Source organism: Anomaloglossus baeobatrachus, chromosome 6, assembly GCF_048569485.1.
Source record: "Anomaloglossus baeobatrachus isolate aAnoBae1 chromosome 6, aAnoBae1.hap1, whole genome shotgun sequence".
Taxonomy (NCBI): Eukaryota; Metazoa; Chordata; class Amphibia; order Anura; family Aromobatidae; genus Anomaloglossus; species Anomaloglossus baeobatrachus.
This window is the reverse complement of record NC_134358.1, coordinates 136,092,237-136,120,029: the sequence shown is the minus strand read 5'-3', so window position 1 is coordinate 136,120,029 and position 27,793 is coordinate 136,092,237. Positions and strand designations below refer to the sequence as shown.

Genomic DNA, 27,793 nt, shown 5'->3' with positions numbered 1-27,793 from the left:
GTTCCCCTAAAGTATTAAGAAGTATTTCAGGCACAAAGAACAATGAGCTTCACATGTTTGGATTAATTATCTCTTTTTCCAGCCTTTTCTGACTAATTAAGACCCTCCCCAAACTTGTGAACAGCACTCATACTTGGTCAACATGGGAAAGACAAAGGAGCATTCCAAGGCCATCAGAGACAAGATCGTGGAGGGTCACAAGGCTGGCAAGGGGTACAAAACCCTTTCCAAGGAGTTGGGCCTACCTGTCTCCACTGTTGGGAGCATCATCCGGAAGTGGAAGGCTTATGGAACTACTGTTAGCCTTCCACGTCCTGGACAGCCTTTGAAAGTTTCCACCCGTGCCGAGGCCAGGCTTGTCCGAAGAGTCAAGGCTAACCCAAGGACAACAAGGAAGGAGCTTCGGGAAGATCTCATGGCAGTGGGGACATTGGTTTCAGTCCATACCATAAGTAACGTACTCCACCGAAATGGTCTCCGTTCCAGACGAGCCCGTAAGGTATCTTTACTTTCAAAGCGTCATGTCAAGGCTTGTCTACAGTTTGCTCATGATCACTTGGAGGACTCTGAGACAGACTGGTTCAAGGTTCTCTGGTCTGATGAGACCAAGATCGAGATCTTTGGTGCCAACCACACACGTGACGTTTGGAGACTGGATGGCACTGCATACGACCCCAAGAATACCATCCCTACAGTCAAGCATGGTGGTGGCAGCATCATGCTGTGGGGCTGTTTCTCAGCCAAGGGGCCTGGCCATCTGGTCCGCATCAATGGGAAGATGGATAGCACGGCCTACCTGGAGATTTTGACCAAGAACCTCCGCTCCTCCATCAAGGATCTTAAGATGGGTCGTCATTTCATCTTCCAACAAGACAACGACTCAAAGCACACAGCCAAGAAAACCAAGGCCTGGTTCAAGAGGGAAAAAATCAAGGTGTTGCAGTGGCCTAGTCAGTCTCCTGACCTTAACCCAATTGAAAACTTGTGGAAGGAGCTCAAGATTAAAGTCCACATGAGACACCCAAAGAACCTAGATAACTTGGAGAAGATCTGCATGGAGGAGTGGGCCAAGATAACTCCAGAGACCTGTGCCGGCCTGATCAGGTCTTATAAAAGACGATTATTAGCTGTAATTGCAAACAAGGGTTATTCCACAAAATATTAAACCTAGGGGTTGAATAATAATTGACCCACACTTTTTTATGTTGACAATTTATTAAAATTTAACTGAGCAACATAACTTGTTGGTTTGTGAGATTTATGCATCTGTTAATAAATCCAGGCTCTTGTTTGAAGTTTGCAGGCTCTAACTTATTTGCATCTTATCAAACCTGCTAAATCTGCAGGGGGTTGAATACTACTTTTAGGCACTGTATATGATCAAAATTCTTTCCCACCTTACTGGAAGACCATCTATAGCATTGTTCAAGCTGTTTGGTTTTAAAATCAGCCATTTGCATTATAGCACACATTGAATAGGTACTATGTCACTTCCTCAGCACATGAATTGCCATCACCTGCTCATTTGAAAAAGCAAACGGACTAGCAAGTTGAGCAAGGCTCAAGCTGTCCTTCTACTTGTAACGTAATTCAGGTAACCAGCCGACAACCACAAGCTGTAACTTGATGATGTCATTAGCTCCATTCTCCTCATCATCTACTGCTTTCTGTCCTCTTTCTTCTCTTCCTCCATGGTGTTTTCAATTACCCTTTTGTGTGCCCAAATAACATGTATCTAGTTGTTAAATAGAATGCCTACAAGTCCAAGATCACAACAATCAATGCCAATCAATACATGGATTCTATTGCTTTTTTACAAAATAATCACATGCCCTTAGAATCAATAGAAGATACCTAGGTAGCATGTTTTTTTTGTTTTGTTTTGGGTCTTTTTGTTTTTTTTTAAAGTAGTGGCTGCCAGGTTTTTGGCACCAAATGCAATATTTATTCCCCCCCCCAAAAATTATCATGCTCCAGGCATCAAATCTTCAATGCATCTTATGACAGTCACCTTGTTTGTAACTCTTGCTTAAATTTAATGTTATTGTGCCTGATTTTGGGGTGACTTTTCCTGGTAGCTGTAAACACATTTTGACAAAGGCAACAAGAGGTACCCTAACTAAAGACTTTTGTTAAAATATAACTTTTATTTTATTATTTAATAAAGTGACTTACAGTTGAAACCAGAAGTTTCCATACACTATCTAAAAAAGACACATCTGCAGGTTTTTCTCACTATCTGACATGAAATCAGAATAAACCTTTCCCGTTTTAGGTCAATTAGGAACCAAATTTATTTATATTTGCCAAATGCCAGAACAATGAGAGAGAAAGAAAATGGTTTAAGTTACTTTCCCCACTATTAATGGCATGATAGACTAAATTGATTCCAAAGTTGATAACAATGCACTGTCCACCAATGAAGTCCATAAAAGATTTTATTGAAAACTACATACAATATGATAGACTAAATATATTATCTGCCGCTGCAGCAATCTAACTTCAATGCTGGAGAGTATCTGGTATTGTTGATTTTTCTGATTTTTGTGGTCCTGAAAAAGAGGTCCTCACCTCAAAACACGTAGACCTATGGAATAAAATAATCTTTCATTAAATCAACAAAAAAAAATGTCATCCTTTGGCAAAAGGGCGGCTTTAACCCCTTCTACTCTCCAGCATTGAAGATACAGTTGGGTCCAGAAATATTTGGACAGTGACACAAGTTTTGTTATTTTAGCTGTTTACAAAAACATGTTCAGAAATACAATTATATATATAATATGGGCTGAAAGTGCACACTCCCAGCTGCAATATGAGAGTTTTCACATCCAAATCGGAGAAAGGGTTTAGGAATCATAGCTCTGTAATGCATAGCCTCCTCTTTTTCAAGGGACCAAAAGTAATTGGACAAGGGACTCTAAGGGCTGCAATTAACTCTGAAGGCGTCTCCCTCGTTAACCTGTTATCAATGAAGTAGTTAAAAGGTCTGGGGTTGATTACAGGTGTGTGGTTTTGCATTTGGAAGCTGTTACTTTGACCAGACAACATGCGGTCTAAGGAACTCTCAATTGAGGTGAAGCAGAACATCCTGAGGCTGAAAAAAAAAAATCCATCAGAGAGATAGCAGACATGCTTGGAGTAGCAAAATCAACAGTCGGGTACATTCTGAGAAAAAAGGAATTGACTGGTGAGCTTGGGAACTCAAAAAGGCCTGGGTGTCCACGGATGACAACAGTGGTGGATGATCGATGCATACTTTCTTTGGTCAAGAAGAACCCGTTCACAACATCAACTGAAGTCCAGAACACTCTCAGTGAAGTAGGTGTATCTGTCTCTAAGTCAACAGTAAAGAGAAGACTCCATGAAAGTAAATACAAAGGGTTCACATCTAGATGCAAACCATTCATCAATTCCAAAAATAGACAGGCCAGAGTTAAATTTGCTGAAAAACACCTCATGAAGCCAGCTCAGTTCTGGAAAAGTATTCTATGGACAGATGAGACAAAGATCAACCTGTACCAGAATGATGGGAAGAAAAAAGTTTGGAGAAGAAAGGAAACGGCACATGATCCAAGGCACACCACATCCTCTGTAAAACATGGTGGAGGCAACGTGATGGCATGGGCATGCATGGCTTTCAATGGCACTGGGTCACTTGTGTTTATTGATGACATAACAGCAGACAAGAGTAGCCGGATGAATTCTGAAGTGTACCGGGATATACTTTTAGCCCAGATTCAGCCAAATGCCGCAAAGTTGATCGGACGGCACTTCATAGTACAGATGGACAATGACCCCAAGCATACAGCCAAAGCTACCCAGGAGTTCATGAGTGCAAAAAAGTGGAACATTCTGCAATGGCCAAGTCAATCACCAGATCTTAACCCAATTGAGCATGCATTTCACTTGCTCAAATCCAGACTTAAGACGGAAAGACCCACAAACAAGCAAGACCTGAAGGCTGCGGCTGTAAAGGCCTGGCAAAGCATTAAGAAGGAGGAAACCCAGCGTTTGGTGATGTCCATGGGTTCCAGACTTAAGGCAGTGATTGCCTCCAAAGGATTCGCAACAAAATATTGAAAATAAAAATATTTTGTTTGGGTTTGGTTTATTTGTCCAATTACTTTTGACCTCCTAAAATGTGGAGTGTTTATAAAGAAATGTGTACAATTCCTACAATTTCTATCAGATATTTTTGTTCAAACCTTCAAATTAAACGTTACAATCTGCACTTGAATTCTGTTGTAGAGGTTTCATTTCAAATCCAATGTGGTGGCATGCAGAGCCCAACTTGCGAAAATTGTGTCACTGTCCAAATATTTCTGGACCTAACTGTACCTACACGTGGGGCTGCGGCAGCCGCCTATTATCTGTGTGCTTTTTCTCTTGGTTGTGACTTTCACAACCACACTAGGTGAAATGACACTATGACAATGATCAGAGTTTGAGTCAAGTGTCATTTACTGTGATCCAATACTTAATCACAGCACTTCCTTCAACCCGACACGCCCCCCGTTGAAGCTGGGATGTAGCAAAATGTACGTCGGGGTGAGAGGTCGGTGACACATACTGAATTGTACCCAGGTAATTACCGTGTATTGTGTTGTGGACTTTATTTGTGTCTATATGCGGTATAATTTATATTAGCTTTATACAATGCTTAGTACTATGTTTCTTTAGCATTAGCCCCATCTATTGACAGAGTTCGGTAATACATCCACAACATTATACTACTGGGTTACTTGCACAGTACATATAACGATTCACATTTTTGTGACCAACTGAGAGTTCTTTATTTTTGTATTATCCCTGCATTGATATTTTTCTATATTTATATTCCCTTTTGGTACATACTATTTATTTATTTAATAAGGGCTATGTGCAATTTTATGCACTTGGACACTTTATAAATATTGCATTTATACCATGGTGAATGTATTTATGTGGGGAGATAGTTTAATTATATTGATCTTACCCAGTCACTTTTTCATCGTATTTTGGATATTACTATGTGCAATTTTGTCTGTTATGCTGCTATATCCTCTTTTCTTTTCTGTACACATCTCTTTTAATTTTGGTATGTTTTAATATTTTTCTTCAATAAAAATTCATATTTTAATAATTTTGGATTTACTGCTCCTTTTTTGAAAAATTGTATACAATATTTTTCAAATTGTTGTTGCATTGGTAATGGGAGTGTCCTATTTATAATTTGACCACAATTGTCGTTGATTTAAACATATTATCTGCCACTGTAGCAATCTAATACAGATCAGCAAACAAGATTGTACCGTCTGAAGAGCCAGATTTAAGCGGGCGTCACACGAGACGATCTATCGTGCGATCTTTAAAACGATGCGACACGCCCATATCATTGATACAATTTGCCAAGATCGCACATAGGTCGTTTACTAAGCGTCACACGTATACATCTCACCAACGACACAACAGCGATGGGCGATATATTGATTGATCCTGCCGGTTGTGCGAACCCCGTCACACAGCATTCCTTTAAACGATTTCGGCTACGACATAGGCGTATCTTTGTTCTCTGCATACACCCCGCTGTGTGTTGGCCTCTCCCTCTCCACGCCCACAGGATTAAACTTGTCAATAGTGTGTACGTAATTCGTTGCTTGATTGGGTGTGTGTGATATAAAAGGACGCATTTGCGTCAGCCTTGTTTGTCACGCATCCATCGTGTACATTCTTTTAAACCATATGTGACAAATGAGAACGCATTTGCGAACACCAATCACAGCAGGGGAGGCGTGTTGAATTCGTACAGCCGACACGCCCGGGTCGCTGATGACAGATGGTCAAATGACATTGTAGGTCGTTGGCAGGGTGTCACAGAGCGATGTGTTGTCTGCGAACACAAAAGCAAGCAATTTTTTAAAAATGAACGACGTGTCAACGATACACGATTTGCAACCGATTTGCGATCGTTCAGAGTCGCTCGTAGGTGTCACGCGCAACGACATCGCAAACGATGCTGGATGTGCGTCACGAAAACCATGACCCCGACGACATATCGCACGATAGATCATCTCGTGTGATGCCCGCATTAGTCTAAGGACCACTTTACACGCAACGACATCGCTAACGAGATGTCTTTGGGGTCACGGAATTCGTGACGCACATCCGGCCTCATTAGCGACGTCGTTGCGTGTGAAACGTACGAACGACCGCTAACGATCAAAAATACTCACCATATCGTTGATCGTTGACATGTCGTTGTAATCTCAAATATCGTTGCTGCTGCAGGACGCAGGTTGTTCGTCGTTCCTGCGGCAGCACACATTGCTATGTGTGACACCGCAGGAACGAGGAACAACATCGTACCTGCGGCCGCTGGCAATGAGGAAGGAAGGAGGTGGGCGGGATATTCCGGCCGCTCATCTCGGCCCCTCCGCTTCTATTGGTCGGCTGCTTAGTGACGCCGCTGTGACGCTGAATTAACCTCCCCCATAGAACTGAGGCGGATTGCCAGCCACAGCGACGTCGCTAGGCAGGTTAGTACGTGTGATGGGTCCTAGCAATGTTGTGCGCAACGGGCAGCGATTTTCCCGTGACGCATAACCGATGGGGACTGGTGCTTTCACCAGCGACATCGCTAGTGATGTCGCTGTGTGTAAAGTGGCCTTTAGGCTGGAGTCACATGAAGGTATATTCTCTCATGCGATAGAATAGGTTGGATTATGCAAATTACACTATGACAATGATCAGAGTTTGAGTTGAGTGTCATTTACTGTGATCCAATTCTCGCGCATGTAAGAATGGGAGCACAGGCGAGGAGATGTTGAACATAATTTCTACATCTTCTTTGTTTTATCGGTGTATATCTGACTGCACTCAGATAACATCCGAGTGAAGTCCGATGACTTGCATGCACCCATTGACTTGAATCGATGCGAACCATCTCAGCATGCTGCAATTTTTTTCTCATGCCGAATTGGCATGAACAAAATCACTAGTCGGCACTTATAACTGATTTATTTACAAGCTGACATACTGTATTTTATATTTACTGATATATTAACCTCCATGATGGGAAGTTTCTTTGGATATTTATTAGTGATTAGCGAGCGTGTTTACCATAGCGTGTTACTCGATCGAGCCTCGAGCATCTGAGTTCGAAAATGTTTGAGTTTCCCATTGACTTACATTATACTCGAGTCACATTAAAGAAACCTGATCCTTGATCGAGTAACTAGCAGGGGCGACCACGCTCTTTTATCACTAATATTTATACACTAAAGACATTGTAATTAAATTGTAAAGCGCTTGAAAAAACAAAGAATAGAAGGAATTTAAATTCTATAGCCTACAGCTTGTAGTCAAGATTACAAGCAAGTTCTGAGGTAGACAATTTCCTAGGCAAGGAAGTCATGCTTGCCGGCGTTTGTGATACAGCCTGCAAGCGCTTCTCTGAAGCTGGTCGGATCAAATGCTGGCCGCATTGGAGACTGCATAGTTTGCACCAGCAGTTCAGTTTTGTCGCTGGCCTTTCTGAAGATAGCATCCTGAAACAAGTCCTTAAAACTTACTGAGAAATCCTAGATTAAAGCAGGACTAGGTATGCAAAGTTTTTAGCTCTGGATGTAAAACTCAAACTTTTTCTTAGATGTGCTGTTGCCATCAATTTCTAAATTAGCTAATTTTTTTTTAACATGTAATGGAAAAACATCTGATCTGTATTCTATGTTCTGTTGTGAATAAAATGTGGTTATAAGAGATTACCAATTCAGTGCATTGTAGTTTTCTTTATATTTTACACAGCGTTCCAACTTTTTTTGGAATTGGGGTTTATTTATTTTTATTTATTTATTTTAATCGCTTATATAGTGCTATTAATTCCTCAGTGCTTTACAGATGTGTGAATAACTGTTTCTGGAAGGAAAACAGATCTTAAAAAAAATGACAAAGTTGTAAATTATGTTCTTTAGATGCAAGTCACCTAAACTTGATCAGTTTCAGAGGGGCAGACCACTAAATAATATATTAGGGTTCTCTGACATTTCCCCAATGCTAGATGATGGGGAAATCAAAAATGGGTAAGTTGAAATTCAACATGCCAGTTACTATATATCTAAGGCTAAGGACACACGGCGAGTAAAATGGAGCGAGTGGAATGCGATACAAAATTGCATTCCACTCATACTAATGTTACTCCATGGGGCTGTTCCCATGAGTGATTTTTTTTCTCAGCCATAGTCAGACCGAGAAAACAATCGCAGCATGCTGCGGGTGGAATCCGATTCATTTTCACTCGCACCCATATAAGTCTATGGGTGCAAGAGAAACATTGCATTGCTCTCGCATTACAGTGAAGTGCAGTGCGATATATACATCAGCTGATAATGGAGGAGATAGGGAGATTAGTCCCTGACTTTCGTCCGCAGCTGTGCTCCGATTGCAGGATAGCAGCACAGTGGCATGACACTTGGCTTCAGATTCGGACTGGCTACCGGAGGAATCTCCAGTAATGTCAGGCCTGGATTCAGTTACCTGCATTGCACTCCGGAGCTCTCACCTGAGCTCCGGAGTGCAGCCTAGACTGCACCGTGAACGCCAAGTGATTGATTCCCCGGCGATTGCAGTTCAGTTCATGACAGCTGCAGACAGGCCGTGGTGATCTCCGGTGCTCTCACCTGAACTCCAGATTGCAGCCTGGCCTGTCCGCAGCTGTTATGAACTGAAACGCAATCGCCGGGGAATCAATCAAGGCTGCAGCTGAGAGCTCCGGAGTGCAAAGCAGGTAACTGAATCCAGGCCTAGCATTACAGGAGATTCCTCCGGTAGCCAGTCCGACGCTGCTTGGCTTACACTCGCAGCAGAGCGGGAGCCGAACTCCATGCGATGCACTCGCAGTAGTGCTTATGTGGCCCCAGCCTTAGTCAGATAAATTCCACTGGAAGAGTCTGGTAGCAATTTATTCCCCTCTATCCATTTAGGCAAGCTAAGGCTATATTCACATGCCCTGTATTCATCCGTTAGAATGGATCCGTTGGAAGACTGATTTCTGCCAGATCCGGTTTTTTAACATGAGTCTATGGACAATGGATTTCCGTTAACAGATTGCTATTTAGCCATCCATTGTACTTGCATTTGTAGCGGATCTTTTACACATGGGTAATAAATCGCAATCCGTTAACGGATCCGTTGTCCATAGACTCCACATGTTATAAACGGATCCGTTAATTAACAATGGACAAAAAAATTGGAAATGGAAGACTACAGGAATCCAGCCTAAACTTATAATTAGAGTAACGAAGAAGGAGCTCTTTAACATATAGTTTTGATACTTTGTATTATGCTTTGTGCTGAGCTTGAATTCAAAATACAGAACCATAGTTCATCCTGTGGTGTTCCTTTAACTATTGTGTGTTTGTTGCAGATATGTAATTGTGTATTTTATATTACTTTGCAGATTAACTTAATAAACTTAAGTAAACTCTATAAAATACGCATTGGGCATGACAATACAGGAGACAACCCAGACTGGTACCTAGAGGAGGTCAAACTGTATAACCTGTCATCCAAGGAAATGTTCCACCTACCAGTAAATCGATGGCTTGGAGAGAAAGATGGTGATGGAGACATCTGGATAGAGCTGCCTCTCTCAACAAGTGCAAGTGATCCATTAGAGTGTATGTATCCTCAATAATACGGGTGTGCTTCAGCATTCTCCATAGCTTTCAGGAGCATTAGCATGTACTACTTATAAGATGGTCTTAGAATATGATCCTCGTAATGGAGACTTAAAGAGGTTGCCTATATTTTTTTTTTTAAAATTGTTGCAAACAAAAAAATTAGCTAACATAACAAAAAAAAAAGTTTTGCCAGTGAGGAGGACCAAGATTGGATGCAGAGGTCATGTGTGCATGTAAGGAACATCATCAATGTAGCACAAGTTAACAAGAACCAGCCAGAAAAATAGTTCCTTTTTGTGTGTTTTGTAATTACATATTTCACTTTAAAGCAATTTTTAAAACATTCCTGAATCATTCATGGCTGTCTAATTTGTGTGTGTGAAACTGACATCTTTGAGCTCATAGAAGGGTTTGTAACATGACACAGTTAAACTCAGCTGTGCTGCTTCTTTCTCATATTGATTGCCAGGACCTTATCTGAAAGGTGTTAGTCATCTGTGCTCTACTCCCAGCACTTTCTAACCATACACTGACTTTCAGGCTTCATATCTCACCATCTACTACAGCTTTGAATATGAGACTACCATCATTTTATAGACAATCATCTTGGCTACCTCATGCATAAATTTGACTTCCAACTATTTAGCACTGTTCTTCAGTGTACATGAGATTAGATCAGGAGATCAGGACTGTATTTTTTCATTTCGCACACTAAAAACCTCCTCTAAGCTATTGTGGGGGCATGTTTTTCTTTCTCCATGTATTTTTTTTTTCTCTCTGTATGATGCTGCCTGCTTATAATTGGTCAGCATCATACAGGGAGAAGCACATGCCACCAGTGAAAACTATCTGATAACACCCACTTGGATTTCACAAAAGATAACAAATGCTTTTGATCGCTAATATCTCAGAAACAAAGAGGCAAAATAAATACAAAAAAAAATATTCTGCTAAGCAGCCTCCTTTACATTGCGTGTCCAGTTCAACACAAAAAAAATTGTTGAAAGGTCCTCTTTAATATACAACAGGTAACATAAGTGTTGAACACGTCAACAATTTTCTAAGTAAATATATTTTTAAAGGTGCTATTTATGTGAATTTTTTAACAGATGCTGGTAACAACCCATCCAATCCACACAGGCAAAGAAATCAATCATAGATGTCCATAAAATAAGTTATATGTAATAAAGAGAATAACACAGGGAAAAAGTATTGAACACACATAACGAAATTAATTTAATACTCCATATAAAAAAATGAATTTTCTTTATGTAGATAGCCTTTACTAACTCACCCTTATTTTGAAAAATGTATCAATTTTCTTTGTTTTGTTTCTTGTATGGTATCATATTAACTAATACTTTTTGCATTTTCTGGTATTGCATCATGCATCTGTCTTATTCTAATGACTGGTGCAAGTGTACGATACCTGCTGATCGTGCGATCAGTCCAGCATGCACTGTAGGTGTGGTGTCATTAGCGCTGCTCCCCTTTTAATGTTGAAGTGAGTAGATGAGGAATAACCTTTTAATCCCTTCTTGATCAATGACATATTGGTACATCATTGGTCGTGTCATGGTAATCACTGCTGGCTGCTGCGGTGAGCCGGCGGTGATCCCCGCACATGTCTGCTGATTTATCAGCTAATATGTGGAGCTAACAGGCACGGATGGTTCCACAATCCACGCGTGCCTGCTTGCCACATAGATCGCGCAGTCAAAATGTGACAACACGATTTAAATGTCCACTGTGGGGATCGCGAAGTTCCCCGCTGCCATCGGAGGCCCCATGACTTGATGAAGAGGAGCCAATGATTGTCATGATAGCTCGGGATCATGTGAGGACATGACCATGACGTTCTTCCTGTAATAGCTGAGAAAGCGGCGGCTCTTAAAAGAACAGTGCATTTTTGATAATCAGAACTGTAGAGCTCTGATCAACAGAAATGCACAAGTGATCAGGCAGTGGATCCATAATGATCCCTTGGGGCACTAGTAAAATAAATAAATGTAAAAAAAAGTTTTAAAAAATATGACAAAATAAAACACCTAAAAGTTCAAATCACCCCGCATTCACCCCATTGAAAATAAAACAATTAAAAAAAATATATAATATACACATATTTGATATTGATGCATTCAGAAGTGCCCGAAATATGAATATATCAAATCGATTAATCTGATGTGCACACGGTGTGGCGAGAAAAAAAATTCCAAACGCCAAAATTATGTTTTTTGGCCTCTGCAAACATTTTTTAAAATGCAATAACAAGCAATCAAACCATAGCATTGACACAAAAATGGAATAATTAAAAATGTCAGCTCAAGATACAAAAAATAAGCAATCACTGAGCCCCAAATTCTGAAAAATGAGAACGCTACAGGTCTCAGAAAATGGCGCCAGAAGCACTACTCGTTTTTTGGACAAACTTATGAATTTTTTATAACCCATTAGATAAAAGTAAATGTATACATGTTTGGTAGCTACAAACTCATACCAACCTGAGGCATTATACTGACATGCCAGTTTTACTATATAGGGAACACCGTGAATAAAATACCAACAAAATAATCGTGCAATTGCACTTTTTTGGCAATTTCACCACATTTGGATTTTTTTTTTCCTGTATTCCACTACACTATATGGTAAAGCTAATGGTTTCATTCACAAGTAAAACTTGTCCTGCAAAAAATAAGCCCTCATATGGCAAGATTGACGGAAAAATAAAAAAGTTATAGCTCTAAGCAGAAGGGGAGAGAAAAACGGAAAATGGCCCAGGGGTGAAGGAGTTAAAATCAGAATGTGCCCCAAGTGGAGGGATCATGTGTAAGTGGCCAGTGTAGGCTGACAAAAGTTTAGATAATTCTCTATATATGATTTATTATGGAAATTATGTGTAACAGACGTCATAAACAGAATAAAGTTTGTTCCGGAGGAGTTAGGCTGGTTTGATTACATTATAGTATGTCTCTCTGTGATAATTCCATTCAGATATTTATTTGTTTTTGTCTTCATTCTACTACATGTTGTCAGGACATCCATATGGACTACTTAATAGCTTAGAGACTGTACTTCATCCATGCACACTGTTCTGCACATCACAGAATGTGTTATAATTGCAATTGCAAGCTTCACAAATGGACCATAAGTATCCCCTGGAACGCAGCAGATCGGCCGCCCCTGCTTAGTCTCTAGCAGCCTCCAGAATCAAACTAATTGCCAAAGGATGTCAGCATTCTCCAAAATCAGACTTCTTTATTCAAAGTATTGAAAAAAGCTTGTGTTAAGCTCAAAAATTACACAGTATTGATATTGTATGGAGCTCTGAATAAAGAAGCCTGATTTTGGAGAATGCTGATGTCTTTTGCTGTTTGTTGGCACAGTAAGTATAGTAATGCAGTATCTCAGGATTGCTGTTGTATCTTCATGATACAGATGCATCATTACAATGTCTGTGGTGTCAGGAAAATCTCCCAACCCTTCAATGTGCCCGTAGACTTATAGAATAGCTAAACCAGTCCCATCCTCCATCAAATCCAAAGCTGAGACCGGAAAAGAGCCTCTTGGATTAACCCTTTATATACACAAGATTGACCTTTGGTTAACTTGATGCGTTACGACAGATATAGTGAAAATCCAATGTAAGTGTTCGCATTTAAGGGCTCCTTTCCACTAGTGCACAGATTTGGATGCGAGAGCATCAGAAGCGATATGCTAATGACCCTCTGCTGCAAGCGTCAGCCGAGGGTCATGCAACTGTGATGCGATTTTGCGATCGTATCACAGCTGCGGAGAAGAGGGAGGGATCAATTTCTCCCCATCTCCTCCTCTGTCTGTCACTGAGTCACCGCGCTGCAGTTGCATAAAATGCGGGTGCTATGCAATGTTTCACACACTCCCATAGGCTTGTATGGGGGTGCATGAGCTGACACTCGCTGCCAAATGGAGCATGTTGCGATTGCACCGAGAGCACGATTCGTGTCAAAGTATAATAAGCAAGAGGACACTGCCTCATTGATTAACACTGGTGTGAGTGCAATCCGATGTTTTATCCGATCACACTCGCACATAAAAATCACAAGTGGAAAAGAACACAAATTGTGACGGCTCAGCAGGATAAAGAATGTATTAAAATTAAATATGAGTGGATAGATCCAGGGAAAGTTGACTTTTGGTCAAATTTCCTAAAAGTCACAAGTCAAAATAAATTTGAACATTCTACATCTCCATACACAAGGAAAGGAAAGAAAAATTGACGAGAGATTTCAACGTAAGATTGTGCGGATGGTGGGTAAAGAACCTCGACTAACATCCAAACAAGTTCAAGCTGCCCTGCAGTCTGAGGGTACAACAGTGTCAACCTGTACTATCCTTTGGCGTCTGAATGAAAAGGGACTGTATGGTAGGATACCCAGGAAGACCCCACTTCTTACCCTGAGACATAAAAAAGCCAGGCTGGAGTTTGCCAAAACTTACCTGAGAGCCTAAAACGTTTTGGAAGAATGTTCTCTGGTCAGATGTGACAAAAGTAGAGCTTTTTGGGAAAAGTCATCAACATAGAGTTTACAGGAAAAAAAAGAGGCATTCAAAGAAAAGAACACGGTTCCTACAGTCAAACATGGCGGAGGTTCCCTGATGTTTTCGGGTTGCTTTGCTGCCTCTGGAACTTGACTGCTTGACCGTGTGCAAGGCATTATGAAGTCTGAAGACTACCAACAAATGTTGCAGCATAATGTAGGGCCCAGTGTGAGAAAGCTGGGTCTCCCTCAGAGGTCATGGGTCTTCCAGCAGGACAATGACCCAAAACACACTTCAAAAAGCAATAGAAAAAAGTTTGAGAGAAAGCACTGGAGACTACTAAAGTGGCCAGCAATGAGTCCAGACCTGAATCCCATAGAACACCTGTGGAGAGATCTCAAAATGGCAGTTTGGAGAAGGCACCCTTCAAATCTCAGGGACCTGGAGCAGTTTGCTAAAAAAGAATGGTCTAAAATTCCAGCAGAGCATTGTAAGAAACTCAGTGATGGTTACCGGAAGCGGTTGTTCGCAGTTATTTTGGCTAAAGCTTGTGCAAACAAGTATTAGACTAAGGGTGCCGATACTTTTGTGTGGCCCATTTTAGGAGTTTTGTGTGAAATGATCAATGATTTGATTTTTTTTTTTTATTCTCTCTTGTGTTTTTTCATTGCAAGCAAAATAAATGAAAATAATACCAAAGAATTTGTGATTGCAATCATTTTCAAGAAGAAACTGAGTATTATCTGACTGAATTGCAGGGGTGCCAATACTTTTGGCCAGCACTGTAGGGATAGAAATAGTCTAATATGATTGTCGACTACTACTGTCAGTGCTCAAGCACATTGAAAAGGAGAGTTCAAAGATTCAAGAGATCTATAGGGAAGAACTGTACCTGTACACTGTAGTCAATACTGTGACTGAATTAATTGATCTGATCTACTACATTAACAGCACCTTAATTACAGCCTTTTTTTATTCTTCACACTATAAACAAGGAGGGCAGTATCACACCCTTCATATCTATCTCTCTCCCTTTTTACAGGCAATTAGTGGCTTTTTAAGTATTGCAATTCTCAGCAAATGTATTCACCGGCAATGGAATTTTTAGGGAAAATTTGGCAAACTTGGTGAATTTGAATTTCAAAAGATCAGCTCATCTGTAATTAATACCTTTCATGTTTTATAAAGCCTTTATTCAGTGTCTCAGACTAGGAGAATGATGTTTTTTGTCACTCTGGCTCCTTATTAAGAGATGAACTCATCTACTTGATGTACAGTTATTTGAAAGAGTAATTAATCCATTCTGTATCTCACAGATTTTATTTCTGAGTCAATTTGAACACACTTTTCTTTTTTTTTTCCTTTTTTACAAGACATTCCTTATGCAATATTTGGTGATGTTTGGACACAATGAGGCAAATATCATTCTATTTTGTATAAGCAAATAATATAAAGGTTATAGTGAAACACTGTAGTGGATGTTCTATCTATCTATTTATCGCAGCCAAAAAACTATTTCTCTGGAGTTTCTTATACTGGAAATGTCATTAGAAAAGTCTGAAGACTGTTGCATCTGATATATACTGTACATTGCATTGAGAAAGTATTAATACTCTGTGAACGCTTCCACATTTTTTTCAATTTAGACCCACACAATTTATTTATTTTATTGGTATTTTATTTGCTATACCAACACAAAGTAGCAGGTATTTATGAAGCATAAAGGAAATGGTTTTCTAAATTTTTTGGAAAATATAAAGCTGAAAATTGTGATGTGCATTTGTATTCAGCCTCCTATGGTTTGATACCCATTGAAAAATTCTGAGTGACCAATTGCTTCCAGAGGACACCTAGTTAGTCAGCTAAGTACACCTGTGTGTAATTTGTCAGTATAACTACAGACGTTCTGTAAAGGCCTCAGAAATCTGTTTGATAACATTATAGATGAAGCAGCATCATGAAAATCAAGGAACACACCAGACAGGTCAGGGATAAAGTTGTGGAGAAGAGGAAAAAACTCAAAGTCTTAAAAAAAAAAATAGCCCAACTCTGAACATCTCACGGAGCACTGTTCAATCCATCATCCAAAAAAGAAAGGAGTATGACACAACTGCAAACATACCAAGACATCGCCATCCACCTAAACTTACATGTCAAGCAAGTAGAGCACTAATTAGAGAAGTAGCCAAGAAGCCCATCGTATACTCCACTAATCTGGCATTTATGGGAGAGTGGCATGAAAAAAACATTTTTGAAAGTCTATAGAAAGTTTCATTTGCAGTTTCCAAAAAGGTATTTAGGGGACTCAGCACGTGGAAGAAGGTGCTCTGGTCAGATTAAATTAAAGTAGAAAATGTGGGGCCAAATGCAAATTGCTATGTGTGACAGAAAACTAACACTGCACATTACAATGAAAACACCATACCCACTATCAAGCATGGTGGTCGCAGCATTATGCTGTGGAGATACTTTTCTTCAGCAGGGAGAGTGAAGATGGTTAGAGTTGATACAAAGATGGATGGAGCTAAATACAGGGCAATCCTGGAGAAAATATACTAGAGGTAGCAAAAGATTTCAGACTGGGAGTAGGTTCAGCTTCAAGCTGGACAATAACCCTAAACATGCATCATGTATTTGAAAGGTCCAGTCAAAGTCCAGACTTAAATTCCATTGAGAAGAAAAATGTTGTTCACAGATGCTCTCCATCCAATCTCACTGAGCTAGAGCTATTTTGCAAAGAAGAATGGGCAAAATTTTCCAGCTGCTAGATGTGCAAAACTGGTAGAGATGAACCCCCAAAGTCTTCTAGTAATAATTGTAGTGAAATGTTGTCCTACAAAACATTGACTCAGGGGGCTGTATACAAATGCACATCACAATTTTCAGAATTCTAGTTTTAAAATATTTAGAAAATGATGTATCATTTCCTTTACATCTCACAAATACTGATTACTTTGTGTTAGCATTTCACATAAAATCCCAATAAATACATTTAAAGAAGCATTCCCATCAAAATTTGTATCCTTTGAAAATATTGCAGTCATCATGTTATATAGAATTGTGTACTTACAATTGCTCATTAGCCCTTCTAGCCAATTAATACTTTTATATTTCATTAGGTCTATGACATCAGATGATTAAAAGCATACCAGCTGAATCCTTCTAAGCTCTATGTTGAAACAGGAAGTCTCTTTTCCCTGAATGAATCATCATTGCAAAATCAAATGACAGGAGAAGAAGTGATCCAGCTGGGTCAGGAGTTCAAGAACAGAATGACTCATGCGGTAAAAGTGACTTCCTGTTTTTACATAGAGCAGAGAAAAGAGAAGAATTAACTGGGTAGAAAGTAAAATGTTCAATTTTAAGTACACAGTGCAATATATTATGATGGCTGCAATATATAAAGAGGATAAAAACTTTGATGTTGATGGGAGTGAGTATTTGTGGGTGTAACATGAAAAACGTGGAAAAGTTCATGGGGCATGAATATGTTTTCAAGGCACTGCAATATCTTTTAACTAGTTGTGATAAAGAATGATTAAGAATGATTGATTGAAATAGATATATCTTAAACAATAGAGTATCCTGTGGTACTTTAATCATCATTATTTAAGTCATCATCATTTATTAGAGATGAGCAAATCTTTTCAAATTCACATTTGTTAGCTTTGTTGTATTTTGCTAGTAAGCTAAATTTGCTGGTATATGAAATTTCTCAAAATTTTCCAATTTCCATTAAAAGTTTTGTATGCATGACTGAATTGTAGCAGCAGCTTTATAACCTCACTGATCACCCAAGTAGCAGCGACTACCAGCTATGAATTCTTCCAGGCCCTGCATCACAGACTTGATCTGCTCTCCCATCTCGGTCCCTATCAATTAAATCTTTAATTTTCCCTCTTCCTCAGACACTAATTTCCTTCTCTGCTGTGCCATGACTCACACAAACTGTACAGTTTATTTTATGGCATTCTCTCCCTATCTGTGTGGCTATGTTATTTGCTATGATGTCCTCACATTATCTAGATTCACCACAAAATATCTGCTGCATTTCCTGCTTCTGCTTTTATTCAGGCTATAATATTCGTATCTGATTTGTAGTTCTATGACAGTGGGCATTTTAGGCAATTTACTCGAAGCGAGTCACATATTGTTCAAATTTTGGGTCTTCAGCAAATTTCTTAAAATTTGACACAAATTTGGTTTACATCAAATCAATTTGCTGAACTCTATCATTTAGTGATACATTTTACCACCATAAAAAAATAAATGCTTCTATCAAATACATAAAAAAATGGAATTTCTCTCTTTAAGTGTTGGACTATGAAATTCAAGTTTACACAGGAGTCATATCTGATGCTGATGCCGAATCCTGCATTTATATCAATGTATTTGGGACCAGAGGAGATTCTGGGAAGCGAAAGTTACATAAATCCAAATTCCAAACTCGGAAATTCCAGAAAGGGCAGGTAAAATATTCTTACTATCTTCTTTTTGACATTTCATTGGGAATCTTTGGTGGAACTGAAAGTGCAAAATGCACAGTCCCAATGAGTTCAACAGGAGTGCTGTCAGCATACCTCGGCGATAAAGCAAAGGGGTATAGCTCTCCATAGAGATTTGTGTATCTCGGTGATTATCCAGGCTCACAGATTGCATATGATGGCGTCTCAAAGACAAGTGAGAGGAAATAAAATTATCTAATAACAACTTACATGATCTGAGAATATATGTATCTATGAAATAGTCGACTGTATATTCAAGACAATCTATGGAAATAAAATATTACATTCAGTGACCAAACACTAAATGTGTGGATAGAATGGTTTTAGATCCTCAATGTGCACCTGTATATTAGTTACTTATTCAAAGACCGCAGATAATATGGCCTGATGTTCTAATGTGTATATTATGTAATGTAAAACAATTTCCTAAAATAATAACTTATTTTGTATAAAAATGTAATTTTTATATCTCATTTGATACTTTTTTTAGGTTGATATATTTTGCATTCAAGCTGTTTCACTGGGGGCACTTCAGAAAATCCAGATGAGCTGTGACGGAAGTAAAAATGGTACTACATACAGACACATACGCACATATAAACATATCATAAAACACTGGTACATTAATAAGAATACTAGATTATAGTGATAGACAGATATGTAGTCAAATCTGCAAATGCATTAAAAAATATATATCTTCAAGTTTTCCATTTGTCCATGGATTGCGTCTGGTATTGTAGTATTAAAGGGAAGGTGTCGTAAAAAAAAAAAAATTCAATAACTGAAAAAATGTAAAGTATTAATGTTTTAATGTTGCGTTTAAATATTATTATTTGTTTTTAATTGAGCAAAATATAAAAAAAAATTAAAAAGTTTGATATTTTCCACTGTTAAACACTGGGGGGAGCAGCTGCTGAAATTCTACAGAAATCCCACAGTAGAAATAGCCTGGATTACAGCTGCAGTAAAGTGGGCAGAATCTGCTCTCCTGTGTGTGATATCACCTCCCCCCTCCCAACCTGGGTGTTGCCAACAGATAAGAGAGAATGAAATGTAGGGACACAATGCGGAGCCATTTTGTTGGTGACCACAAATGTCTAAAGTGTCACCAAGGACAGCACACAGTATCGAACAGGACAGGATTAGATACACAGCTCAGCAGACAGTATCACACAATATAGGATTAGATACACGGCTGAGCAGACAGTATCACACAATATAGGATTAGATACACGGCTCAGCAGACAGTATCACACAGGATAGGATTAGATACACAGCTCAGCAGACAGTATCACACAGGATAGGATTAGATACACAGCTCAGCATACAGTATCACACAGGATAAGATTAGATACACAGCTCAGCAGACAGTATCACACAGGATAGGATTAGATACACGGCTCAGCAGACAGTATCACACAGGAGAGGATTAGATACACGGCCCAGCAGACAGTATCACACAGGATAGGATTAGATACACGGCTCAGCAGACAGTATCACACAGGAAAGGATTAGATACATGGCTCAGCAGACAGTATCACACAGGAGAGGATTAGATACACGACTCTGCAGACAGTATGACACAGGAGAGGATTAGATACACAGCTCAGCAGACAGTATCACACAGGATAGGATTAGATACACGGCTCAGCAGGCAGTATCACACAGGAGAGGATTAGATACACGGCTCAGCAGACAGTATCACACAGGAGAGGATTAGATACACGGCCATGCAGACAGTATCACACAGGATAGGATTAGATACAAGGCCCTGCAAACAGTATCACACAGGATAGGATTAGATACACAGCCCAGCAGAGAGTATCACACAGGATAGGATTAGATACACAGCTCATCAGACAGTATCACACAGGAGATGATTAGATACACGGCTCAGCAGACAGTATCACACAGGATAAGATTAGATACACAGCCCTGCATACAGTATCACACAGGATAGGATTAGATATACGGCTCAGCAGACAGTATCACACCGGAGAGGATTAGATACATAGCTCAGCAGACAGTATCACATAGGATAGGATTAGAAACACGGCTCAGCAGACAGTATCACACAGGAGAGGATTAGATACACGGCTCAGCAGACAGTATCACACAGGAGAGGATTAGATACACGGCTCAGCAGACAGTATCACACAGGATAGGATTAGATACACAGCTCAGCAGACAGTATCACATGATAGGATTAGACACACAGCTCAGCAGACAGTATCACACAGGAGAGGATTAGATAAACGGCTCAGCAGACAGTATCACACAGGATAGGATTTGATACACAGCTGTGCAGACAGTATCACACAGGATAGGATTAGATGCACAGCCCTGCATACAGTATCACCGGTTCACGCACAAGCCGACCAGGTTGCAGGAGGAAGGAGGGGGGTGAGCGGGGGGTGATTTTGGAGACAGTAGCAGTGGCGGTACTCACAAGCAGAGGCACACAAACACACAGCAGCGGCGGCGGGGGGCAAAGCGGGGGCTGGGTAGAGCGGAGGGAGTGTCATTGGACACTGTAACAGAGGAGGGAGGGGAGGGCAGGCGGCCCGTACTCACACATCCCGGCGGTTGACAGGGGTAAAGTGGAGCAAACAGCATAGCTGTGAGCTCCACAATGATGGCGCTGATCTCCTCCCTCTGCTGTGACCTGGACCGCCCAGGGGGCGTGTCCAGGTCACAGCAGACGCCTACTGTAACGTTACTGAATGGGGTCGGATCCCGAGCACTGTTCTCTATGCATAGGAGCTGCCAGAAAGGAGTTAGTTACTGTCGTTACACGCAGCAAATCCAGCATGGCTGCCCCCAGTGCCTTCAGTAAAATCAGAATGAAATAAAAACTAAATAAGCGGTGATTTTAATTTTGTATTAAAAATACTTGATTTCATAATCACTATTTTTAATACAAAAATAAAAAAACGCGACACCTTCCCTTTAAAGAGGCACTCCCATCAAACGTTTTATCCCCTTAACATATTGCAATCATCATATTATGTAGCACTGTGTACTTACAGTTGCTCATTTTGCCCTTCTAGTCAGTTAGATTTTTCTTTTTTCTCTGCTCTTGGAAGACACTTTCCCCTACATGAATCATTCCCTTCTTCAACTCATGACCCATCTGGTCCTCCTCACTTCTGAACTTTTGCAGTGAGTCATGACTCAAGCAGGGAAAAGAGACTTCTTGTTTCTACATAGAAGTGTAAGGTCTGTTTTTAATAGCATGATACCATAGATCTAATGGAAAGAAAATAATTGGGTAGAAAGGTAAAATGAGCAATTCTAAGTATACAGTGCTATATAAGATGATGACTGCAATGTTTTAAGAGGATAAACATTTTAATTGGAGTGCTTCTTTAACTTCACTGAAGTGAACAGGGCTTAACTGCAATATTAATCACAACTGTTGATGTCGTGCTATTTCTGAAAGATAGCAGCCATATTTTCCTTATCACGTACAGCCCCTATGATGGCAAAAAAATAGTTGTCAATTTCTGAAAAAAAAAACATACTAGATCACAGCCAACAACACTAGTCAATATTGGGCCATATCCTCTTTCTTTTGTTGGTGGGTTAGATAGTACTGGGCTGCTATCTGTGTGTCAGCCAAACATTGTCCGCTTTTTATTCTCTAATATTTAGCAGTAGCTTTATTTTTTCTCTAATAAGAAAATAGAAACCACGCTTATGGTAACAAGAGACATATGGACCAAAAGTGGATGAAAATTAGATCCAACACACTATGTAATACTATTGTATGAACTTGAGGATTCTGATCGCTTAGGGCAATGAAGAGCAGAGACGGGTTCTTGGTGCAAGGAATTTCTATAAGGCCCCCTTCACACATCTGTGAAAAACCATGCATGTTTTTCACGAGCGTGTCAGAGGTGCGTTTTGCCCTCTGTGACCCGTGTTTATGGGCTACGTGTGTTCTCCGTGTGTTATCCGTGATAACACACAGAGAACAGGAACTTTCTACTCACCTGTCCCTGGCGTCGCTGTCCGTGGTGCTGATCTTCGGTCTCCAGCCCTGCCGACTCCCCGCTGCTGCTGCTTCCGGCCGCAGTGAAGTGAATATTCAATTAGCATAATGAGCGGCGGTCGGCAGCAAGTGACAGCATCGGCAGAGACAGGTGGGCAGGAGAAGGTGAGTAATGTTTTGTTTTTTTTCCTCACAGACACGTGTCTTCTCTCCGGTGCGTGTCACACGGAACACATCCGCGTGGTCCGTGTGTGTTACGTGTGAAACGTTTGCGTTCCGTTTGACACCCGTGATGCTGGAGAGAAAACGGACATGTCGATGTGAAAAACACACGGACACACGTAAGTATGGAACAGACACACGTTCCGTTCGTAAATACTTACGTGTGTCCGACACCATAGGAATACCTAGGTTTACGTGTGTACGTGTCTCTGGTACGTGAGAAAACTGCCAAACACGTACCAGAGGCACGTGCATGTGAAGGGGGCCTAATACACAGCCAACAATATGTACAGTACCTAGTATATAGCACACAGAAACAAACACAAACACGTTATATACAGTACTGTTGAGCACAGTCCTTACGAATATAGTCCAGTAAAGAAGTAGTCCAGGTAACGTAGATCTGAATGAACAAAGTTTGTGGCACAAGTCCTCACACCGGTGTGATAAGTCCCTGGTTTTGATCCACACGAATAATGTATCAAATGGTCCTGGCAAAGTTCAATAAGTCCAAACACCATTCTTAGCAGAAAGAGTAAACACGGGTAAAGTTCCGGAAAGACAGTCACAATGTATCTAACCGGTAAGTATTGCTTACATACACTTGGGACATCCGAGTCGCTGGTAGAAGCAATACTGCCAGGAGTTAACCTGAGACCAGCCTTACAAAGAAGCTGCGGGTAATTCACAAGGATCCAGAAAGGCAACCAGGTAACAAGAGCAGCTGAGCAGAAGCAGACAGGAAGCAGTCTTTAAGCAGATGAACCGGAAGTAGGACATACAGAACAGAAACTCCATTTTAACAAAGGGCAAGATCATTCAGAAACAACCTGGAAACCCCGAAACACTGACACACTAATGTAAAAAAAATAATTCTCATATGTGGAAAAAAAAGACCCCTGAAACAGGCCTAAGCTCCAGCATTGTTACTGCAAATGACACTACAACACTGTTGTAAATACTGTACCTGGTACTAAAGCTGGACCAATACCTAGCCACATTTGCTGTAATGGGAAAAGTCACCGTACTATAGTAGACACAGCTGCTTTCACATGGGATCTTCATTCTTCCAACTGGTGGAGGCACTAGAGATTGGACCAATAACACTTTTTTCTCACCCTAAGGACAGATTCTCACATACATACAAAGAATGCCCATAGGTCTCTTGACTCAAACGCTTCAGTCAAGCGTATATGAAGTTGTCCAGTTTGGGTCAAGAGATCTGTGGTCAGTCCATGCATTGCAGTTGGAGTTTGGCCACAAAACACTGATGAGTGAATCTGGCCTTAGGGTAGGCCATTAATTATGAATTCTAGATGTTAGAAAAGTTTAGAAGGATTGATATTTAGTAAAACAAATTCCAGCATTCAGAACCTGACAACTACTGCTAAAGGTGTACCTATATGTTTTATCTTTTGTCATCATAGGGAAAGGTTGGTTCTTGGATAAAGTTGTTATACAATACACTGAAGATGAAAGTACTCATAAAGTTCTGTTTCCATGCAGCAGGTATGCTAGATGACAATAAGCATAATATAACAAAATTACAGTATAAATGTAATCTACGAAAAATAAACACAGTGTAACAATTTATTACACCAGCGCTCCCCATGAATGTGGGTGTCTATGCAAAGTCTAGAAAGCATGTCTGCTACCAGTAGATTATGACCAGTGCCTTACAAAAAAAAATAATATCTCAACTACTTTTTTCTAAAAGTCTAAAGTAAATAAGTGAAGGGTTACTTGTTTTTCTTGAAGGTCTCCTTAAAGGGGTCGTTAACTACTCTGCAATAGTGGCCACATCCCTTTAAAACTGATAGGGAAGGCTTTTGTCAAATACGTTGTTCGTCAATTGTGCCTCTGAGCGGCGCTATTACTGTCTGCTCATCCCCATGAAGTGACCCTCAGACTCAATGACCTCAAAGATCCCGTGATGTCATGTCAACCTCTTGTTGACCTGACATCACTGAATCCAGCCCCAGTCTCTGTGAGTGACTGGGCTGTAGGAGGCATTTCACCGCTTGTTACAGTCGAGCGTCACAGCCCGTTATCTAAATTGTCTCTCCAGGAAAGGAGACAAACTCTAGTGCCACCTATTGGAAGTAGCAATCCTAAAAGTCAAAAGTGGCTTTTTAACAAGCCTTTTCATATGACCTAGGATTTATGCCAGATCAGAATCCCAATTTGCAGACCCTCTGTTTTGGGGTGATTGCCTCTCGTCAGTGCAAAGTATGGGTGTCTGATCTGGCGTATGAGAAGCTATGTGGGGACCACGGGGGGAAGACTATTCTCCTTAAGAAGACCTGGCAAAACCAGTCTGGCTGTCAGTGAGGGGACTTATAGCTGCAATGCCCCTCTGGGAAATGTTCAAATTGTCTCTCTGGGAAAGAAGACAAACTCTAGCGCCACCTATTGGAAGTAGCAATCCTAAAAGTCAAACGTGACCTTTTAACAAACCTTTTCATATGACCTAGGATTTATGCCAGATCAGAATCCCAATTTCCCCCCATGGTCCCAACATAGCTTCTCATAAGCCAGATGAGACACTCATACTTTGCACTGACGAGGGGCAATCACCCCAAAACACATTGTCTTGCAAATTTGTACTCTGATCTGGCATAAATCCTAGGTCATATGAAAAGGCTTGTTAAAAGGCCACTTTTGACTTTTAGGATTGCTACTTCCAATAGGTGGCGCTAGAGTTTGTCTCCTTTCCTGGAGAGACAATTTGAATATTTCCCAGAGGGGCATTGCAGCTATAAGTCCCCTCATTGACAGCCAGACTGGTTTTGTCAGGTCTCCGTAAGGAGAATAGTCTTCCCCCCGTAGCCCATTACCTCGCACGCTCTCCTTCGCTGCAGAGTGCTGCAAGCAAGAGCCATGCTGGGCTGTGATGTTAGGGAAAACTCTGCACACAGCCCTGTCATTCACGGAGACTGGGGCCGCCTCATCGATATTGGGTCAACTGGAAGTTGACGTGACATCACCGGACATCAGAGGTCACTTAGCTCGGGGGTCACTTCAGGGGGATGAGTGGACCGCAATAGAGCCACTCAGAGGCAGAATTGGCTGAATAAGATATTTAGAAAAAGCCTTCCCTATCAGTTTTACAGAGATGTGGCCGCTATTGCAGAGTAGAGAACCACCCCTTTAATGTATGCTTACTATTGCAAATGAGACATTACATACCACATTCACATGCATTGCTCTCAGAGTTGCAGCAGACCTGGTCAGGATTTATGCACAGAATCTGTAAATCGAGACCTAATGCACAATGTTTGAACGCAACTTAATAGAATACATATTTGACGGAGGCTATAGTCAGTATACTGTATACTGGTCATATAATTGGCACTTTACAGAATTGTATAAAAAAGTAACTAAATGCTTGGAGTGCTTTGTCATAATTCCTAACTTTCCTATTTCTAAAATGTCCAAGGTTGGGGGAGTAGGATATATCATTAGCAGAGCTCAGTACGTAGTGTGCTGCAATATATAAATGTCATTTTTCTATAGGATTTACAATTACCTCCTCCACTGATTGATGTTTTATAGGTCTAATTTCACTCCCATGATCTAAGTTGCTATGATGCCTTCTAATAAAATGTGACATTGCCATTCATCTGCTATGCCGTGTCACTGAGTGAACATTATTTTGTGGTCAGGGCTGAGCACTGCACTTCTCTAAAAGAGGAAAAAAACAAGAAAATAAATAATAATTATTAAATTGTTGCTGTTATAATATAATATAATCATTTAGCCAGTTAAATAGTACATGAAATGAGTTTTTTATAACCCACAACATTTTTTGGCATAAATTTTAGATGCTAGGGGTCAACAACTGCAATACCCATCAATGCTAAAATCAGGGGTCCTCATTCCTGTATGCCCCATCTGTAGAGGTATTTTATATGCAAAGGGAACATAGACTTCAACTACGACCACATTGTCACGATATATAAATGACCAAATCAATTCAATTCAATGCAAATAAAATTTTGTGTTGAACTTTTAGAAATTCACTGAATCCAGTGAATTTGAACAATATGTGATTCATTTTGTGCAATTTACACATTGTGGAAGATTGCACCAGCCGGTGGCTGTGAAGTCTGGAATACGGGTGGAAAGTCCTGAGGCCAGAAGAGGAGACAGGAGATAATGGAATGGAGCCAACTCAAATGGTACTGAGCTAGCGGTCCAGAAAGGTAGCTGTATGTTGGGTGGGGACCCTGGAACGGCAGGGAAAAGGGAGATAGGGAATGTGTAAGCTGGACCTGAAGTAAAGAGAAGAAATTCTAGATTGCAAGGTTGGGGCATTGAAAGTGGACTGTGCGCAGAACAAAGGATGAAACATTGCAAATATGGAGGGCCAGAGCAAGCTAACTTTTGTTACTGTTAAATACCACATAAGAAATGTGCCACCACATGCATCTGAAAAGTGTAGAGGTCCACAGTGAAATGGGACAGCAAAAGGCATAGATTGCATTTTTCCATTCAACCACTGTGTAAAACGTGATGCTCATTGATTACATAATATGTGCAGGGCCAAAATCTTGTCCTAATTCCCTACTATGAAGTTATAGACTTTCCAAACTATGGGAGTCAAGTTTCTCTTTTGTGATGCAAAAGCCTCATAACCACTTGCTTATTAGAAATTAACCCATATAAGGTTGCAGCTGGACAGGCACTGATGGGTGGTTTGTGTGTCACCAACGTGATCGAAGACCCAAAGAAGCAGGCTCCGGCACATATAGTGCTGAGAGGTATTTGAATATACTCGGCTTTTTGGTCTGTGTTTCGAGAGTGGCCAAAGAGCTGAGTGGGTTTGGTTGTTCCCTTACCTCCAGTTCCAGCACATGGAATGAGCTATATAAGGCAGTTCAGTGGGCTTATTCAAA

General features: G+C 40.4%; 1 protein-coding gene across 1 annotated transcript in view; it reads left to right on the top strand.

Annotated features, from left to right (window-relative positions):
• Positions 1–27,793, top strand: part of RP1 (RP1 axonemal microtubule associated) — a 752,859-nt gene that overhangs the window by 295,303 nt on the left and 429,763 nt on the right. Inside the window, exons 25-28 of the mRNA XM_075316343.1 lie at positions 9,434–9,653; positions 18,489–18,643; positions 19,170–19,248; positions 24,323–24,404. Of these exons, the coding sequence (XP_075172458.1) occupies positions 9,434–9,653; positions 18,489–18,643; positions 19,170–19,248; positions 24,323–24,404 (536 nt within the window). The remainder of the gene's footprint in view (positions 1–9,433; positions 9,654–18,488; positions 18,644–19,169; positions 19,249–24,322; positions 24,405–27,793) is intronic.